Below are 20,315 nucleotides of genomic sequence, written 5' to 3' on the forward strand. Positions count from 1 at the left end.
AAATTGTATGGTTGGGATGATTGCGGTCTCCCCTAGGATTAAATAATACTCTTAGGATTAAGTGGTCCCTACAAGGTAATAATAATATTAATCGAAAGATAAGAAACGATTAAAGGGATTGATCTAAGAATCAAAAAATCGAAAGCACCATATCTCTATACTTTCGAAAGCATAGTAGCTCTACTATATATATATATATATATATATATATATATATATATATATATATATATATATTCACAAGAGGCTAAATTCATACTCCACCCAAACTTTAATGACTACATTAATGGCTTAATCAATGGATTATATTCAACTTGTCATCTCCTTGGGCTCCTACTTGTGAATTATTATCTTTATTTAATATCACCACCAATAATTTGTACATGTGTACGAATAACAGCATCCTCATTGTGAAAAGTGGAAAGTGATTTAGTACACAATTGTCAATTGGGACACAATTGTCGATTGGTAATTTAGTATTGAGAGTTATTTAACATTTTTTACGGATCTAGACTAAAAATATATTTTTATAATATACAGCACACTATAATTTATTAAAATAAATAAAATAATTTTTATCGTATATATTATACAAATAAAGCCAAAGGATATATTTTAGCAATCAATATTATTACAATGCAAAGTTGCTACACCAAGACCACTAGTGTAGTAGCTCGCGCGTTACGGTAGATAGATACTGTTAAAATAAAGTTTTATAAAGAATAAAATATCAATGTAGTAAAAAAATAATAAATATAGTCTATATTATAGATAAACATTTTTAAAAACTAAAACTATAATAAAAAAATGTAATCGTCTCAACAAAATTATTAAATCTTATTTAAGAGAAGTCACATATCATATAAATAAACGATTAAAATTATTTCTATAACACAGTAATCAAATAAGAAAAAAAATTAGAAAATAATAGGCTTCACTCTTTCTCAAATTAAAGGGATAAGTACATGTACGATGTAATCATGAGGATTAATATATAATAAAATATAGGTATAGATATTGGTTGTTAGCTTTCGCTTTGTCGTTTCCGTTGAAATATCTCAAACAAAAAGACATTCCTTCGTGTACCTCTCATTCACAATCTATCATATTTGAAAATTTTAAACTAGAATTTTGGGGGTACATGAGATTTTTTTTTTTTGAGATATTATTGAGATATTATTGATCACTAAGATATTAGATTGAAATAATTCCAAAAAACTTAACTTAGTATTACTATTATTATTATTAATTGGTTTTCAAAATGTCTCATTTATTTTATCATAACATAACATAACAATTAAAGGAGATCCTATCCTGTTAAACAAACCAATTTTGTATATATTTTTCCGTGATTAAATTGGCTTCTTTGAAAGCTACATATTAACTGACTCATGGTTATCTTATTCTTCTTCTCAAGTATATCGATTTATTTAAATATTTTTTTAAAACAAAATTTGACTTTTCTAAAGCTTTTCTACATTCAAAAAGCAAATATTTTTTTGACAAACAAAGAGATCGAAACTTCGACTGTCCTAAAAATTTAAAGTACAAATTTGGTTTAGAAATTTATTTTTGCATTGATTTAAGTAGCGCTTTTTTTAGTAGTTTCACTTGTACACTACTACACAAAAAAAAGTATTAACAAGATCAAATAAGTTGTGCCTTTACAATGCACGAAATTAGCAGGAAAAAAAAATCTTAAAAAAATAGAAGAATAATATTTAGATAATAAAGTGAATTTTGTGAGGTCGAAATCAATTCTTTTCTCTTTTTTTTCGTGCATTATTTTATTTTTTGTTGAGCCAATTTTTGTTTGAAAAAGCTGAAACTAACTTTTGAACGCTACAGGAAGTACATAGCATTTTAAAAATATATAAAAAATTATTCTAATAAAATAAATGATAAACTTGAAATATAATTTATGCGGTTTTGTGCTTTCTCACGTTAGTACCAAATATTTTAAAATGTATTACTTTCGTATTCTGTATTTTTATTTTTCTTTTTTCGTTCAGCATTTTCGTTAACTCTTCGTTAATTTATATATAAAAAAAAATCTTAGATATTCCACCTATGATTTATCAAATATTCACTTTAATATCTTATAATTTTAATTTTATCAATAAAAAATTAATAAAAAATAAAATTATATAATATGAAAATAATACATTATAAATCACGAAATATTAAATAAAAAAAAACCTATAAGATGATGTTTGAATTTTTTTCTAAAATTAAATAGGAATTAATAAAAAACAGGATAACGAAAAGACTAGCGAGACACGTGTAAATCACTGTGAGCCTTCGATCACACGTGTGGGATCCACCTATCAATCAAAAATTTCGGATATATATGTCCATCGAAAAAAGTGATAAAGTAACTACTCACAAAATGACGTGGAATTTTGCACAAAGATAAATTATTTAAAATAAAATTCTCGAAGTTGTAATTTAATATTAAATAATAATTGATAAATTTAAAAAATATCTGTTTGAAATAAGCATAAAATACAAAAAGATACCCATCAAAATCCAAAATTTTTTTGATCGCATTCGTGATACGTGTACCAAAACAGTACCATCAATCACTTTTATGGGTCCCACCTAATCATACATCTCGCAATAAAAAAAATTGTATTTATTTAATATATTATAATACTACGCAATATGACGTGGAATAAACGAACCACAAAATTAAATTAGACAAATTGTCAAAATAGTTTGGAATTAAAGAGTATTATTTAATTATTTAATTATTTAATTATTTAAAGAGCTATGCTCGAATACTTTGTCAGGTAGAGAACTTGAATCTTCTTAAAGACAGCGAGATTTTCATACCTCAACTTGATCGATTCGTTAATATTTTTTATATTATTTTTTTTACTTTTTATAGTAGAGATTATATATAATAGAAAATATTATTTAAATATTTTAAGATAACTTAGTAAAAAATAATTTTGCTCAACACCGTGTTACGGCAAATTATTATTATGATTAATGATTAAAAAAATGGGATCTATAATAAGAATTTAGCATAGAAATTTCTTCTTTTTTTTTTAATTTTTAGAACTTAAATAGAATTTACTAATAAAAGAGAGAGAGAGAGAGGAGAGAATGGATAAGGGGTGAGCCCCTGGTCCTCGCACGTGCCACGTAAGCATAGCGGATCCTTTTTCTAATTTTTAAGATCCGACCCGATAACACCAAACCACCTCTCTCTCTATATATACCGATTCTTATCCGTATTCCTATTCTCATTCTCTATCCCCTGTTCTCAATCCTCTCGAAGCATATTCTCGCTCTTCTCTCTCTCTCTCTCTCTCTCTCTCTCTCTCTCTCTCTCTCACTTCTTCTAGGGTTTCTCCCTGTATTGTGGAAAGGATCTCTAATTTGTGCGGTGGAAGCGATCATGACGATCTCGATGGTGGGGATGGTGTCGCCGGCGAGCGGGTTGGCGGGGAGGTGGCGGAGGAAGAGGGCGGAGAGGGGTGGAGGTGTGAGGTGCTCCGCCGCCGCCACGGGGGGTCTAACGGAGCAGTATAGGACGCTCAGGATAAGGCCCGGGGCGACGGAGAGCGAGGTGAAGAGGGCCTTTCGGCAACTCGCGCTTCAGGTTTCGTGCTCTCTCTCTTTCTTTCTCACGGGGGAATTCGATCATTTTTTGTTGTGATGCTCTTGGAGGGGCTGCATATAGGGATTTGGGTGGGAAATTGGGGTTTTCAATTGATTTTGGGGGGGGAAAAAGGGATTTTTTTAATTTTTTGTTGAATTAGGAGATTATTTGTAGGCAACGTAAAAATTGATGTAGATTTTGTCGAATGAATTTAAATTTTGGGCAATTACTTTTATTATAATAATATGGGTGGGAATTTTTTTTTATTTTTTTTTCCTTTGGGAGGGGGTAGTGGGGACTTAAATAGCGCAATTTGTTTGGAAAATTTTGGAATTTGGTTTGGTGAATAATAGAGGTGAAACAAAATTTGGTGTTTTGGATATGGGTTTCTGTTTTTTTTTTTTTGGGTCCTAATGCTTCCTCCTAATTTTTTTGGGTACCTGTCGATTCATGGATCAATTTTTTTTTTTTATTTCTGTTTAAAATTTTAAAAAATTAAAAAATAAATCTGTTGAGTTCTTATTGGCTCTATTTATTCTTTGCAGTATCACCCAGACGTTTGCAAAGGGAGTAATTGTGGTGTTCAATTCCATCAGATTNGATGAACATCAAATTGTATCGTTAACTGCAAAAAAATTTATAAGTTGCACTATTTAAGATGTAAACTGCAGCTTTAAGATGAAAACTATACTCTTTAAACGAAAATTACACTCTTTCAGAAATATTTACACTGTTTCTCTTCTTTTTACACTCTTTCAGATGTAAACTGCATCCATTAAAATGAAAGTTACACTCTTTAAAAAAAAGATGCACTGTTTCTCCTCTTGTTGCACTATTTTTTATCTTAAATTGTACCCTTTTAAGAGATATTTATACTGTTTCTTCTCTTGTTGCACCATTTCTGTGTAAATAAGAGGAGAAATAGAGCAACAAGAGGAGAAACAGTGCAAGAAGAGAAGAAACTGTACTGTTTTAAAAGATATATATACTGTTTCTCCTCTTGTTGCACCATTTCTGTGTAAACNTCTCTCTCTCTCTCTCTCTCTCTCTCTCTTCTTCTAGGGTTTCTCCCTGTATTGTGGAAAGGATCTCTAATTTGTGCGGTGGAAGCGATCATGACGATCTCGATGGTGGGGATGGTGTCGCCGGCGAGCGGGTTGGCGGGGAGGTGGCGGAGGAAGAGGGCGGAGAGGGGTGGAGGTGTGAGGTGCTCCGCCGCCGCCACGGGGGGTCTAACGGAGCAGTATAGGACGCTCAGGATAAGGCCCGGGGCGACGGAGAGCGAGGTGAAGAGGGCCTTTCGGCAACTCGCGCTTCAGGTTTCGTGCTCTCTCTCTTTCTTTCTCACGGGGGAATTCGATCAATTTTTGTTGTGATGCTCTTGGAGGGGCTGCATATAGGGATTTGGGTGGGAAATTGGGGTTTTCAATTGATTTTGGGGGGGAAAAAAGGGATTTTTTAAACTTTTTGTTGAATTAGGAGATTATTTGTAGGCAACATAGATAAATTGGTGTAGATTTTGTCGAATGAGTTTAAATTTTGGTCAATTTTTTTTTATTAAAATAATATGGGTGGGAAAAAAGTTTTTTTTTTTTTCCTTTGGGTGGGGGTAGTGGGGACATAAATAGCGCTATTTGTTCGGAAAATTTCGGAATTTGGGTTGGTGAATAATATTTTCTTCAGAGGTGAAAAAAAAAAGTGGTGTTTTGGATTTGGGTTTCTGTTTTTTTTTTTTTTTGGTCCTAATGCTTCCTCCTAATTTTTTTGGGTACCTGTCGATTCATGGATCAATTTTTTTTTTTTATTTCTGTTTAAAATTTTAAAAAATTAAAAAATAAATCTGTTGAGTTCTTATTGGCTCTATTTATTCTTTGCAGTATCACCCAGACGTTTGCAAAGGGAGTAATTGTGGTGTTCAATTCCATCAGATTAATGCGGCTTATGATGTAAGTGTTCCCCACATGCCATTTTTTTCTCTCCTCTTTTTTTCCTTGTTGATTTTACTTGTATTTGTTTATCTATCTATTTACGTAGTTATTTATTTATGATGTTAGTGTTTTTAACCAATAAAAATTAATCCTTCCAAATTCAAACTTTTTTCTATGAATTTTGAATAGAATTTTTTTCCGACGTGTATAAAATAGTTTCTCATAATGATTCAGATTTCCATAATGCTTATGTTTAATTATTAATATTAAAATTTGTGATCTTTGTATTTTTAATTATGATTTTTATTTTCATTCAATATGGAATTACTNTGATCTTTTGGTTTTTAATTATGATTTTCATTTTCATTCAATATGGAATTATTTGGACATCAGAGTTTTTTTCATAGAAATTCTTCAGTGCGCGCCAATAAGATGGTTCTTAATACTGTTTACAGTTTTATCTTTTTGATACCAAATTAGAAAATTAATAGCAAAACCAGAATTAATGGCCTCATTGGTCTGTGTAGATTATTATGGACAACTTAAGGCAAGCCGAGGAGGCGCCGGAAAATTCGTGGGCCTCGCCGGAGTGGAGCGAGGACGGCTACGGCGACGAGCCGATGCGGGGGATGTGTGACTCAAGCTGGGACATGTGGGAGGAGTGGATGGGGTGGGAGGGTGCAGGAATTAGAGACTATTCTTCTCACATCAACCCCTACATTTGAGCTTGATTAGCTCTTTCAAATTTGAGCTTGATTCGCTCTTTCAAATAACACAAAGCCCTTGTTAAATCTCAGGGGTTTCTCTTTAATAAGAACCAATGTAAATAGTCTCTCTACATATTGGGCATCAGATAGATGCTTATGTATATATACATAACATGTTCAAATAACGTTTTATGGTCTTTCCTCTTTTTGTTGGGAAAGTATTTATTAGTATGAGAGTAATTGTTCTTCACAATTGTGAAGCATTGTGTGTGTAAATTGCAATCCTTATTAGCAGTTTAGTTTCCCTAGATTCTAATTGGCTTTTCTCTCAATGTTACAATGTCATTTGCCCAGTGAATACGTAATTTTGAGGGGGCTTTTCTCTCAATGTAACATACCAGATTGGATAGTGAATAAACTATTATCTTTTTTTATTACTGTTCCAAAATGTGAGTGCAGATCTTGTGTTTTAAACCATGTTAACTTGACATGTCTATGGACTCGAATTGCTTATCTGATACCATCTGTATTTGTTTCTAACTAGTATGAGTATAGTAAAATGTGAGTTTTTTCCCTCTAGATCTTCAAGTGGGAGTCCCAGTAAATGATCACCTTGTTTAGGATAATACAAATCTATAAACATACATACTATCCTCAGGTGATACTTTCACATGACTTTAAAACACCATTCTTGCTCCGAACATCAATGGTTAAAAAAAAGAGAAAAATCATCAGTAAGTCACAAATAACCACATCAAAACTCCACAAATTACAAGCAGATAGATATAACATGGTTATTAGGTTTTTGACAACAAAAAATATTTGATCTAATATGAAGAGCACTACAATGTAATCCTTTCAACAACTTGCTTTTTCAAGCATGAGTGAAAAAGCTCCAAACTCTGCTTTTGGAGTTAGAATCTCATTTCGGCTCTCTACTCCACCAAAAGCTCTACTAGAGATGAGCAAATGCAGAAAGGTTTCTTAAATTACTACGAAAATCCACCATTTTTATCCTCTCATCTATTACAATGATTAAGCATTCCAATCCCAAATTGATACAAGAGAGTTTTTCACTCCCACAAGTTCTTTTCCTTTGTTTGAAGGCCCACTAACACCAAAAGAAATAAAAAAAACTTATGCATAAGAACATGTCTATTCCTTGATAATCCCACTGTACAAATCAAGGATTTGAAGCTAAATGCTGAAATCCGATGAAGAACTCGCAGTTCATTGCTAATGCGAGTGAAAGCTACACTCTTAAGGCTACTTGGCCATGCCATGTAATCTTCCTCTTGCCGAACCGGCTCGCTCCATTCCCATTATCGCGAAATGTCGGCAAATTCAGATCACTGGCCAAAGCCTTTCCCTCCATCTTATCCTTCTTCATGCTATCGAACTTCACAGGCTCCCATTTGACCGCAAACTCCTCCATTTCCTCATCATTCTGCTAAGCCAGAAGAACCCTTCATGTCAGCTATCCGGCAAACGGTGTGCATGTAACTCTCTAGAATAAAATTGTACCGAGGATCCTTAACCTTTCAGTAGTTCTCTAATCTCGGCATTACATTACAATGCCACCCATTAAAATCGTACATCAATAGGACGGAAAGTATCCGCCTGATCATAATCCAATTGTCATAAAGCAGACATTTGGACTTCCCATACGGTTATTACGGGGAATTTCTCTTCCAATTCGACACCAAGAAATTTAATGAAACAGATAACATTGAAATGGACCGTAACCCAATTGTAGCAATTGAACGATTAAGACCAAAACATATGAATGTAATATTCTACTAAAGTTTCCGAGACATTACCGGTAAGGAAACCTGGTTCAAGTCTATCACTCCAAAAGTGCTTGGCATAGAAGCTTCTTTGTCGATAGAAGATCTCTCTTTAGTAGGAGTTGCATTCTGAATGGCTCGACGTGATGAGGACGGCACTTTCTGCAATTGCTTCTTCAGTCGATAGGAGGTTTTCTGAGAGGGGTTCTCAGTTAAGGACTTGAATTTTCTCCTCAAGAACCTGGGCCATTCAAAAAATGCACACATATGAGTTATTTACCGCAGTTTTGATTATTGAAAGCAAGTTAAATCGTCAATAACATGCTTAGCAATTTGAAGCATGCAAATTACTGCAACCTCTTCTGATTTTGGGTTTCCGCTTTGATTAGGGGTCTAGTTTTCCAATTTATTAAGCCTAGGACTCCACAAGGAACATGAATTACAAAGAAGAATCCTTTTGTCCTAAAATGCACCATGAATTTGACAAAACAAAAATCGTTATTTAGGAGGTGACATGCTTGAGGCGGTAATTAGGACGCGACCTAGCCGTACTTAGATTATGTTTGGAATTACGAAAAAAAATTGTGTTACATACGGTGAGAAAGTATGATGAAAAAATATTTAATTTGTTTTCATATGTAATATCATATTCTGCAATTCACAATTGAGAAAATGCAGAAGCATAGCATATTCCCATATGCTTCCGCCTCAAATCCGTTTTGCTCGACAGCGTAAATGATCAAAAGATGAAATTGGTACTAACTTGACTTCATTGAGAAGCTTGAGTTTCTTCTGCTTTTTCTCTAGCACCTGCTTCCTCTTTGCTTCAGTTTCCTGAGAAAGGGAGAATTAGAGCTTAACATCTGTTAGCAAAATTGTTGGAAAACAAAAGGAGACTAATAAAAGCGGCATATGCTGAAAATTAAAGGGCATCTAGAGATGAAACCAAAACATTCTTAATAAATTGAAGAAAAATTTTCAGAAAAAGGAACATAATACACAGACAAACTCTTTTAAACTGAAATTTAGAAATAAGTTATGTAAATAAGGGGGGGTGGGGGAAGAAAATTCTTTTATAAATTTCAGAAAATAATTAACTTTAGAGGAACCAAAAAGGGATTTCCTTTTAAGAGATAACATAGTGAATTACAAGAAAATTCACAAAAAAAATCTGCCAAAAAAGGGAGGATTACTGAAAACCCTAGATCTGTAAGTAGAACATTAGATTTCAACAAAATAAAGCAAGAAGCAAGGAAAAAAAATCCCCCAAAACCAAGATGCAAGAGAGACCCACTGTAAACAACTTTTACAGCAACCAAATAAAAAGGAAAAAAAAAAAGGAGGGGCAAAAACCCCCCCAAAGATCAGAAGATCCAACAAAAATCAGATTCCTGCAAGAGGCTCTGGTGCTTGAACCTGGCCCTGGCCTCCTCCCCACCTGGGAACGAAGCGGAGGATGGAGCGGACTCCATGGCAACCCACCTCACCCTCTTCATCTCCACCCTCAAATCTCAAGAGAAACAAGGAGAGAGAGAGGGAGAGACAAAAAAAAGATGAAGAGACCAAGAGAGAGAGAGAGAGAGAGNGGTAAAAACAGTACCCAAGATCTCACCTTTAGCAACTCCACATAATCCTGCAAGAGGCTCTGGTGCTTGAACCTGGCCCTGGCCTCCTCCCCACCTGGGAACGAAGCGGAGGATGGAGCGGACTCCATGGCAACCCACCTCACCCTCTTCATCTCCACCCTCAAATCTCAAGAGAAACAAGGAGAGAGAGAGGGAGAGACAAAAAAAAGATGAAGAGACCAAGAGAGAGAGAGAGAGAGAGGGAGAGAGGGGGGCAATAAAAAGGCCACCTTGTGAAGGGGGTGGTGAGATAATGGAGGAAATAAAGGTGGGGGTGGGGGGGGGAGGTGAGGAGTTCCCTTGCCCACCACCCCCCCCCCTTCTCTCTCTCTCTCTCTCTCTCTCTCTCTCTCTGACCCTGACCCAAGAAAAACCCAAAAAGCCCCATATTAATCAGGTACAGGAAACTGGGTAGTAGTAGTAGGAGTAGGAGTAGTAGTCCTGGGTTAGAGAGAGAGAGAGAGAGAGAGAGAGAGTGAGTGTTTGTTGTGTGTGTCTCTGTTTCTCTCCTCCTAGGTGAAGAGGAGAGGGGGTGAAGAGTTTTCTGGGTCTCCAGGGGGGCATTTCTGGGAACTTGCGCAGTAGTTTTGTAGAGAGAGAGAGAGAGAGAGAGAGAGAGAGAGAGGTTTGGTTGGGTGATGATGCATGACTACTGAAGACACCTACATCCATCTTTCTTTCTTTCCATATACCTCCCTCTTTCCTTGTATTTCTCCATACACACACACACTCTCTCTCTCTCTCTCTCTCTCCCTCTTTCCCCAACACAGACCACAATTAGTCTCCCCCTTCACATTTCTATGCACAAACTCCTGGTCCATGTAGAAAAAAGATTGGTCAGTAATAAAGAGATGTAGAGAGAGAGAGAGAGAGAGAGAGAGAGAGAGAGGGGTTGGACATGGACTCCACCTTGGAGGGTAGGGATTCTCTCTCTCTCTATCTCTCTCTCTCTCTCTCTCTCTCTCTCTTTTTCTTTATTCCTCACCAGTCACTCACCTCCCTCCTTTCTCTCTCTCCAGTCTCACCTATTCCTTGGCTGTCTGCTTTAGAGAGAGAAAGAGACAGATAGATGTGTTTTTAGAGAGAGAGAGAGAGAGAGAGTGTGTGTGTGTGTGTTTGTGTGTATAGGGGGGTTATTTTGAATGGCTGCTATGGTCTTCTGATGTTGCAGTTGTTGTTGCTGTTGTTGTTGTTGTTGCCTTGCAGCTTGCAAGGAGGCCCTTATAATAGTGGGAGATGGTGGTGGGAGGGGTCTATTTTTCCATTCATTAATTGATAGCTGAATTTACCAAAATGCCCCTCGCTTTTTTGTCCCCCAATGGCTACTTCTTCTTTATTATTATTATTATTATTATTATTATTAATGCCCTACTTGCCTCATTACTAGATTAAAATGCCTTTACCTTTCTTGCAATGTAAAGAAGTTCCAGGGAATGGACTTCTTCCACTCCTTCCCCTTGTTGACATGGCAAAGTTTTATGCCTTCCCTGCTGCAAGTCATCTGGTTTCATCTGTCACATTTGTCAAACCTACTGTTCACCCCCCCCAAAAAACAACAAGCTTTAAAAATATGCATTTATTTTTTACTTTTTAATAATTTGTTTTTTTTTAAAAAAAAAACCCTCCTTTGAACAAGAATTCCATGCACAGCAAACCTAGGCATGAATTTTCTACATACTTCATGTGTGACCTCCTCTTTGTTTTTATATTTTTTTTTAACTTTAAATTTCAAATACACTGATGAGAGACTGACATGGTGGATTGGATTAGATCTGGGCACTAATTTCTACAACAATGGTGGGGTTCTTCTTGCATGTGTTTGATCTATTCCACAATTCACATTAGGCCTAGTAAGGAATCTTGTGTGGTGAAATTGTCTATATGGGTCCTTTTTATTGGAATGGACCACCAAAGATGGGGATAATAGTTGTCATCTAGTCATGCTGTGACTGCCTAAGAAAAAAGATGGGAATGGGCCCATGACACTGTTGGAATTATTATTATTGTCATAATTCATCAATTTACATTATTTGTTTTTTTTTATTTCCCTAGTTTTCTAGAAACCTCTTGTGCATAATGGTAATAATAATAACATTCAAAAATTACTAGTAGGTGTCTATCTTAGGCTTCGTTTGAGATTGCGGGACGGTGAGAAAGTATGATGAAAAAATATCCTACTTGTTTCCGTATGTAATATTGCATTCCGCATATCACAATGAGTTAGTTACAATATATTTTCTACAGTCTAATCGAAGAACACAGAAGTATATCGCTATATGTTTTTATCCCAATTTCATCAAAGCGCTCTTTGAAGAAGCACATGGCTATTCGAATAAGCATTTACAATTTCTGGATTAAATTTTTTTTTCGACATATTTCATTTAAGTAGGCATTAGAGTTCGCTTTTGAGCTTGATTAGAAACTTGATTTAGCTTTTTATCAAAGTAAAAATTATGAATATTTATTAGCTAATGTTATTAAGAAATCCAGGCATAAAGTAGCCCTGGGGCACAAACCAGAGTTTGTTATGTCAAGCCCATCTTGGGCTATATTGTGCAAATATGGGTTTGGGCTAATATTGTTGGGCTCGATCCAACCGATTACCTAAAAGTCGGCACAGTATTTCATTCGTAAGAGAAGCCAACGCCGCATAATCCGGCGACGTATTTCACTCGTAACAGAATCCAGCGCCGAGTTTTACATAACTCAAACAGTTAACCAAAGTCAGCGGCGAATTTCACTCATAGCAAAATCCAACGCCGCTATTTTATATTTACTCTCTTAACTCTCCCACAACCTCACCATTCCCCCTTCCATGGCGATGGCGATGGCGATCGCGGCGATCGTATCCCGAAGCCGAGCTCTCCTCCCCCTTCTCCTTTCCCCTTCTCCTCTTCCTCCTCCTCTCAATCTCCTCCACCTCCCCTTTTCCTCCTCTTCCTCTTCCTCTTCCTCTTCCTCCTCCTCCGCCCCTTCTCCCTCTTTCCCCTTCAAACCCACCATCCCCACCTCCCCCGACCCCGAAACCAGCGACTTCGAGCGCGAGCCCGACGACGCCCCCTCCGACCCCGACGGCTCCGACCTCCCCGAGTTCCTCCAACTCCTATCCCACGCCAAATCCCTCTCCTCCTCGCACAAGGACGCGCTTGCCCTACTGCGGTCCTCGTCGGGCGTGGAGCGATCTAGGGCTTTGGTCCGCCGCGCCCTGTGGGACCTGAGGTGGGATTGGGAGTCGGCGATGCTGGCTCTGCGGTGGGGGGAGGAGTGTGTGTTGGACTGCCCCGCGGCGTGGCACCTGGCGATATGGGCGATGGGTAAGCAGGGGAGGTTCGACATGGCGTGGTCCGTGGTGCGGAGGATGCACAAGAGGTCCATCCTTACGCAGCGGGCGATGGTGATCATGATGGAAAGGTGAATGCTGTTCTAGTTTTTGAGCATCGTAGTAAATTGGGCATTTATCAAAGGAATAATCTTTCTTCTACTTGGATATGTTCTCACTTCATTGTTATGCTAAATGCTTCAATTAGTATATGAAATAGTTCTATGTGATTCATAGTTATCATGTGCGTGGTGGTGGGAGTTATACTCAAAGCTGTGACTACTAAACTTTGAAACAAAACGGTAGATCATGATATAGTGATTATGATGGACTAGTGATTGCTTTACTAGGTTTCAGCATGGTAGTAAATTGGTTATTTACAAAAAAGTATTGCATTTTTTAAAAATTTTGGATATGTTCTGTCACCGTAGTTATGGCTGCTTTCTTCAACTCGTATATGGAGTTCTCTCTTTGATTCATAGTTAACATGTGAAAAGTGGGACTTTTGAAGTTATAGTGTATATATACAAGTCTACATTACAACAAGAAAAAAAAATGGTGTTAGGAATCACTCTCGAATGCTTATGTTTCTCGGGACTACTTAAATGTTGAAACAAAAGAATTGAGAGCATCTGAAGGTATCTCTTCATGGTCCATTTCTGATTGAAGTAGAGAGATTAAACTTCTGCCTTGTTTTTATTAGCACAGCTCAAAATTAAGTAGTTCTCTAAATAGGGTGCAATTCTTTTCTGTGCCTTGCAATATCTGAATTTTTCATTATCTGTAGGTTTGAAAAACTTTTTCTCGTTAAATCGTCTTTTCATCAGAAGCAGCTGCCAAATTTGGCTTTATATGTATCCCATTTAGTGATCTTTTCTACTTTCTTTTCCTCATTGTTGCCAGATAAACAGTTTTTTTCTGGGAAACTTTGAATTTATATGCTTTTATTCATACGGAGGTATCTCCTGCGAAATTTCAGGTATGCAGCTGCTAATGAACCTGGAAAAGCAACAAAAACATTCCATGCAATGGAGAAGTTTAAAATAAGCGCTGACTTAACCGCATTTTACTCCCTCCTTCGTGCTCTTTGCAAGAACAAGAATGTTGAGGAGGCCGAAGAATTGCTTCTTGTCAATAAGAAATTTTTCCCTCTCTCTGCAGAAAGTTTCAATATAATACTCGACGGATGGTGTAATATAATGACAGATATAACTGAAGCAAAGAGAGTTTGGAGAGAGACGGCAAGTTGCTGCATCACCCCAGATGGTACTTCTTACACCCATATGATTCGTTGCTTCTCAAAAGTTGGCAACCTCTTCGATTCCTTAAGGCTTTATGACGAAATGAAAAAGAGAGGCTGGACTCCTGATTTGACGGTCTACAATTCTCTTGTTTATGTGCTAACTGGAGAAAATTGCTTGAAGGATGCGCAAAATATATTCAGTAAAATTTTGGATGAGGGACTGCGACCAACTGTAGAAACATTCAATTGTATGATATATCCACTGTGTGAAAGTCACAAGCTGGAGGAAGCGCAAATGGTAATGGAGGACATGATGGTGAAGGGCATCAGTCCGGACATCGAAACTTACCATGCCTTCATAAAGGAAGAGGGTATTGACGAGACATTGAAAATATTGAGAAGAATGAGAGATGCTCATTGTGGCCCTAGTAAATATACATTTCTTTTGCTTTTTGATAAGTATTTTGGATTGAACGAATCTGAAAATGCATTAAGAATGTGGAGCGAAATGAGGAAATATGGGATTGATCCCGACTCCTCACACTACATTGCATTGGTGGAAGGTTTGGTGAAACATGGATGGATGCCGAAAGCTCTACAGTTTTACAATGAGATGAAGGACAGGGGGTTTATTCCTGATCCTAAACTTGAGAAAGTCTTTAAGGAATTCATAGAAAATAATAAAGATCACTGGGGAAGAGTTGGTAAAGATTACATCATTTCACAGCATGGAAAACATAATGCTCTAAGAGGAGCAGCAGTTTAATGACCGGTCGGGTAGATTAGTTTTCTTATGAGCACTTCTTGTGATTGGTCTATTTGGGGGCATCATATAAAAGAGAGGATGAAACGAAAAACTGTTGGTTTAGAGGGGAAATGTCAAGTTGCCGTGAATCAGAATGCATCCTTGCTGCTATCTGAAACATTCCAGTGTGGAAAAAGATTTCCACAGTAATTCTAAGGTACATATGCATACTTTCGGATCATCTTACTTGTATTAATGGGTTGTTTAAAGTATGATAAAAACTTATATAGGTTCTTTCCATATTTTTCACATTTTGAACATCATGTTGAGTTTCCATTTGTACATTATGTCACAGTCGTTTATAATCTGTTTTAAGGATGCTTAAAAGCGGACATGCTCTTTACATTTGAAATTTGAGATAATTTCATTATGTTTATCTTTTCTTCCAAGCTATCTTTCATTACTGTGATATATCATTAGATTCGTACCACTTAGGCGAAAAAGGAATAATCAAGTTATTATTGTTTCAAGTCTAGATAGAGTAAGTTTCATATGGTTTGCAGGGTCTTATTAGTCTTAAATGTTCATGTCTTATATATTTGCCTGATTGTTGTCTTGTATAACTTGGTAACAGGATCAGATTAACCTTGACTTGATTAGTAAATTGATACCAAATCTCTCATATTGGGTGATGCATGTATCTAGCAATGTACTAGAACCAAATAGCAAACTTTGTTGCCGTAAATTTCACCTGCATTGTTTTTCTTTTCTTGCTGAATTATCTTATATTAATTCTTGATTGGGATTTTGGTTCTCTCTTTCAGTTCAAGAAAGTAGCAACTTTGATTAAACCCAATTTTCTCCCTGCATATTATGACTTTTTTTTAAAAAAATTCATCAACAGGTTGAGTTGATGAACATAATTGATGATGATCTTTTGGCCTTCATACAAAATGCTCATGGTGCTGAATCACATGGAGTTTTCTGTGGTTTTTCGAGGCTATTGGGCATTTTAAGGAACCAGAAACAATGAGATCTATCACTTAAACTTGTACAGCTTTGCTGCTGATCAAGAAACACAGGTAAAGGCTTTTAACGAAATAATGTTTATGATGTGAGTGCAGCACGAGGTAAATCGTGTTATTGTGGACAAGGTTTTAAATACCCGTCGGTACGGACTGTATCCACGTATCGTACCGTGCCAACAAGATACCTATACGATACAGATTACGTGCCGATGGCACAGCTCAAAATTTTCTATTCTTTAAATTAGTGAGTGATTTTCTCAATAAAGTTCAAAAGATGTGATAAAAAGACATAATAAATTGTTAGAATATTTTGTTGCTAAAGAAAATAAATATTTCATGCTATTATGTGTCGGCACACAAAATTTTTTTTGACCGGCACTCATCGGCACGGTTCGACACGCACCGTGTCGTACCGTACCGACAAGTTTCCTGCATGATTCCGTACTACGGCATTTAAATTCTTGATTGTGGACATAAAATTCTTCGTATGATCATCAAGTTCTAATTATTTCACTAATAATGAGATAATCCCCTTTTGAATAATTGAATTGAATGAATCTGAAAGTTTAGATGATTATGTTGTGGGTCAACAACCTTTTTTAAGTTCTTTTTTCATCCTTTGTTTAGAAATGTGCTATTTATACACTCTTTTTGAAATGCAAATCATACGTTCCATCTTTTTATATACAAATTTTTTCAGGACTCAAATCAATGTAACTAGTAAAAAAATGTTACCATTTTTACCTACTTTAACGAATATGAGTAGCATTGCTTGTTTGCTTTTTTTTTTTTTTTTTTTATAATTACACGAGTTATTCCTTCTCTGAATTAGGTAAAATTTATGCCCAACTTTTTTTATTATATTTTATCTACGTAGATAGAGAAATGTAGATCTATGGACACCTCGTTTATACTCATTTCCATCTACAAACACGTGGCACGCGTTAAAGTGGTCGACCACGTACGTGTTCCCATCTCCATGCACGCGCTCCTCTCCACGTGCCACCTCACCTCCCTTCACCATTTCACTTTACAAACCAGTTTTTTTTGGCTAAAAAAATAACATAAAAAAGGAAACAGCACAGCAGCAGCTGCACTTAGAAAAGACCAGCAGTAGTGCCTGTAGTAGCAGCAGTAGAAGAAGATCATCAAATAGATACAGGAAAAGGCAATACATGCACGCTGAGAGAATATGAGTAAGGAGGAGTGGCGTCGTAACGCTGACACGCACAAGATGAGCTCTGAGGAGGTGAAGGCGGCGGGGGTGGAGGCGTCGAAGCGGCCGCCCCACCCGGGCCAGAAGCCCGGGGAGGTGCTGCACCAGCGTCGGGCCCTGCCGTACAGTCCCGCTACGATGGCGATCGCTGGGTTTGCCATCGTCGGCACCATCGGGTACTTCACGCTCTACTACAAGTCGAAGCCCGGGACGTCGCCCACCGACGTCGTCAAGGTCACCACCACTCCTGATTCGCTGCCCAGCAGCGCCGGCGCCGATAAGGCGGAGACGGAGCGCAAGGGAAAGTAGGAGGTAGGTTGGGGGTTTTTTTTAAAAAAAAAGAAATTAGAGGGAAATAATGGAGTTTCATGCATGGTTTTTGTCTATGTATAATTACAAATAAGAATTAATTATGTTTCCATTATAAATTCCACCCTCTTTAAGTTTTACACAAAACTTCGCTTTAGTTAATTCTTAGTATGTGATGGTTGTGACGTTTGCTTAAATATTTAGGAATTTGATTTGGCTTAATTTGCATTTATGTTAAGGGATCTATACCATTTGGAGCATTTAAAAATTAAATTTTAAATTTTTTCGACATTATTAACCTAATGATCAAAGAATTTTAAAATTTATAATTTTAATAATCAATATGAGGCGTTTGACGGCATAAATATATTCAAATCAATTGAATTTTAATTAGAAAATTTTTTAAATTATTTAAAATAAGATACATACTCTTGATCTTGATTATAAAATTTTTATCATCACTTATTAAAAGATATTTCTTGTCAGCCGTTCATTTTTTTGTCCATCAATGGATAAGAGAACAATATTGAAAAAGCATCAAAATTGGTTTTTACATTCTTCAAGTAGTATAGATCATATTCAACGGTGCGGATCGTTGATTTGGAGATTTCATCGTTGAAAATAAATAAGTGACAATAAAATCCGTCTGCTACTAATAGTATTCTAGCTCATATATCTCTCTCTCTCTCTCTCTCTCTCTCTCTCTCTATATATATATATATATATATATATATANCAAAATTGGTTTTTACATTCTTCAAGTAGTATAGATCATATTCAACGGTGCGGATCGTTGATTTGGAGATTTCATCGTTGAAAATAAATAAGTGACAATAAAATCCGTCTGCTACTAATAGTATTCTAGCTCATATATCTCTCTCTCTCTCTCTCTCTCTCTCTCTCTCTATATATATATATATATATATATATATATATATATATATATATATATATATCTAACTAGATTAGAATACTATTAATAGCATCAAATCATTTGTGCTATTAGGTTTTCGACTCTTGGATGAAATGATATTAGGATGATAGATTCCTAAGATTGAGTGAGTGGTTGGTTGAATAATATGATTTAACAGGTGAAAATTATCGAAGAATAGATCTAATGATAGAAAATTCAATAGTACCAACAACTTGGTACTATCAAAAGTATAGCAGTCGGACTCTCTCTCTCTCTCTCTCTCTCTCTCTCTCTCTCTCTCTATATATATATATATATATAGTTTTGCTAGAATATTATCGGTAGTAAACGATTCGATTTACTACCGATTTGTTTTCGATGATAAAGCTTCTAAATTGACAATCGGCACCGTTAAACATGATCTAAACAATTTAAATTATCTGAAAATTAAATTTCATGTATTTTCAATATTATTCTATTTTCCATCAAGTGAACAGAAAAATGAATGACTGAAAATAAATATTCTTCAAAAAGTGATGATATAATTTCTGTATTTACGATCTAGAGTCTAGATCTTGTTTTAAATAGTTTAAATTTTTTTTAAAAAAAATATAGTTGATTTGAACTCTTTTATATCGTTAAACGAGCAAACGTACCATATCGGTCATTAAAATTATAAATTTTATGACCTTTTGATCGTTTAGTTAGTGATGTCAAAAATCATGAAATTTAATTTATAAATAATATAAATGGTCTAGATCACGTTTATCGATTTGGAAGCTCTATCATTAAAAGTAAATCGATAGTAAATCGAGCCGTTTACTATCGATAGTATTCCAGTAACGCGCGCGCTCTCTCTCTCTCTCTATATATATATATAGTTTCAGAGACTCTCTCTCTCTCTCTCTCCCCCACTCCTTCATATATATATATATATATATATATATATATATATATATATATATATATATATATACTTTTATAAGTATCACCATCACGGTGCTATTAGGTTTTAAGCCATTAGATCTACTTTTTGATTATTAATAGCCCTTGGATTAAACACTATTCCACCTACCACCACCTACTCACCTCGTCTCATACCTCACATCTCTTCATCCAAAGGGCTAAAAACACACAAGTATCACCCCTATGATACTTTTACAAGTATTCTAGCCCCTCTCTCTCTCTCTCTCTCTCTCTCTCTCTCTCTATATATATATATATATATATATATATATATATATATATATAGTTCGGCTACTATACTATTAATAGTATTAAGCTTTTCATACTATCAAGTTATCTAATAGTATTATACCTAATAGCAAAAAATTTGGTAGTATCAAGTGCTTAATACTACTGACAGCATTGTAGCACGACTATATACATATAATTGAGTTCTTATACTTTTAAAAGCATCCGAGTCATTGGGTTTGATAAGTTTTCAGTCATTGAATGAAGATTTGTAGGATTAGCATAATAGTTTTTCCTAAGGATTGAATGGATGGTCGGTGGAATAGTATAATCTAATGGTGAAAAATTTATAAGCACTGATTGTTTTGTGCTTTTAATAATAGAATCATTTAACCCCAACAATTTATCGATCATACCTAGTATCCAGTCAAAGTCTACCTAGGGATGTAAAATGGGTCATCCGGCCCGGCCCGGCACGGCTACGGGCTTAGGCACAGTACTGTAGAATTCGTGCCGGGCCAGCCCAACCCAACATCATGGGCCGTGCTGGGCCATTACTACTAAGCCCGTCGGCTCGGCCTTGGGGGTCTTTGGGGAGTTGGTGAGCCCCAAGGCCGGGGGCGGGAGAGAAAAAATTCTAGAATGCAACGAGTATATTAGTGACGTGGCGTAACAAACCAATCAAATGTCT

At 36.0% G+C, this 20,315-nt stretch overlaps 4 protein-coding genes across 7 annotated transcripts; 3 read left to right on the forward strand and 1 right to left on the reverse strand.

Annotated features, from left to right (window-relative positions):
- LOC109720743 (chaperone protein dnaJ 8, chloroplastic-like) lies at nucleotides 3,249–6,673 on the forward strand. 3 transcript variants are annotated; one of them, XM_020248038.1, is made up of 4 exons: nucleotides 3,249–3,354; nucleotides 4,674–4,929; nucleotides 5,488–5,556; nucleotides 6,066–6,673. In XM_020248038.1, exons 2-4 carry the CDS (start codon nucleotides 4,726–4,728, stop codon nucleotides 6,261–6,263), a joined length of 471 nt encoding a protein of 156 aa, XP_020103627.1. In that variant the 5' UTR covers nucleotides 3,249–3,354; nucleotides 4,674–4,725; the 3' UTR covers nucleotides 6,264–6,673. The 3 variants fall into 3 exon arrangements, with proteins under 3 accessions (XP_020103627.1, XP_020103625.1, XP_020103626.1); XM_020248036.1 differs by having other exon boundaries at nucleotides 3,260–3,300; nucleotides 4,636–4,929; XM_020248037.1 differs by having other exon boundaries at nucleotides 3,268–3,314; nucleotides 4,636–4,929.
- On the forward strand, nucleotides 3,348–4,215 carry LOC109720745 (chaperone protein dnaJ 8, chloroplastic-like). The gene is made up of 2 exons (XM_020248039.1): nucleotides 3,348–3,610; nucleotides 4,156–4,215. Exons 1-2 carry the CDS (start codon nucleotides 3,407–3,409, stop codon nucleotides 4,213–4,215), a joined length of 264 nt encoding a protein of 87 aa, XP_020103628.1. The 5' UTR covers nucleotides 3,348–3,406.
- Nucleotides 7,048–10,517, reverse strand: LOC109720201. Its single transcript, XM_020247126.1, has 4 exons — nucleotides 9,645–10,517; nucleotides 8,796–8,866; nucleotides 8,066–8,273; nucleotides 7,048–7,692 (listed from the first exon to the last, which is right to left on the reverse strand). Exons 1-4 carry the CDS (start codon nucleotides 9,768–9,770, stop codon nucleotides 7,498–7,500), a joined length of 600 nt encoding a protein of 199 aa, XP_020102715.1. The 5' UTR covers nucleotides 9,771–10,517; the 3' UTR covers nucleotides 7,048–7,497.
- LOC109720200 (pentatricopeptide repeat-containing protein At1g80880, mitochondrial) lies at nucleotides 12,400–17,175 on the forward strand. Of its 2 annotated transcripts, XM_020247125.1 has the most exons (4): nucleotides 12,400–13,068; nucleotides 13,956–15,181; nucleotides 15,869–16,046; nucleotides 16,870–17,175. In XM_020247125.1, exons 1-2 carry the CDS (start codon nucleotides 12,473–12,475, stop codon nucleotides 14,983–14,985), a joined length of 1,626 nt encoding a protein of 541 aa, XP_020102714.1. In that variant the 5' UTR covers nucleotides 12,400–12,472; the 3' UTR covers nucleotides 14,986–15,181; nucleotides 15,869–16,046; nucleotides 16,870–17,175. The 2 variants fall into 2 exon arrangements, with proteins under 2 accessions (XP_020102714.1, XP_020102713.1); XM_020247124.1 differs by lacking the exon at nucleotides 16,870–17,175 and having other exon boundaries at nucleotides 15,869–16,569.

Source organism: Ananas comosus, linkage group 14, assembly GCF_001540865.1.
Source record: "Ananas comosus cultivar F153 linkage group 14, ASM154086v1, whole genome shotgun sequence".
NCBI classification, from domain to species: Eukaryota; Viridiplantae; Streptophyta; class Magnoliopsida; order Poales; family Bromeliaceae; genus Ananas; species Ananas comosus.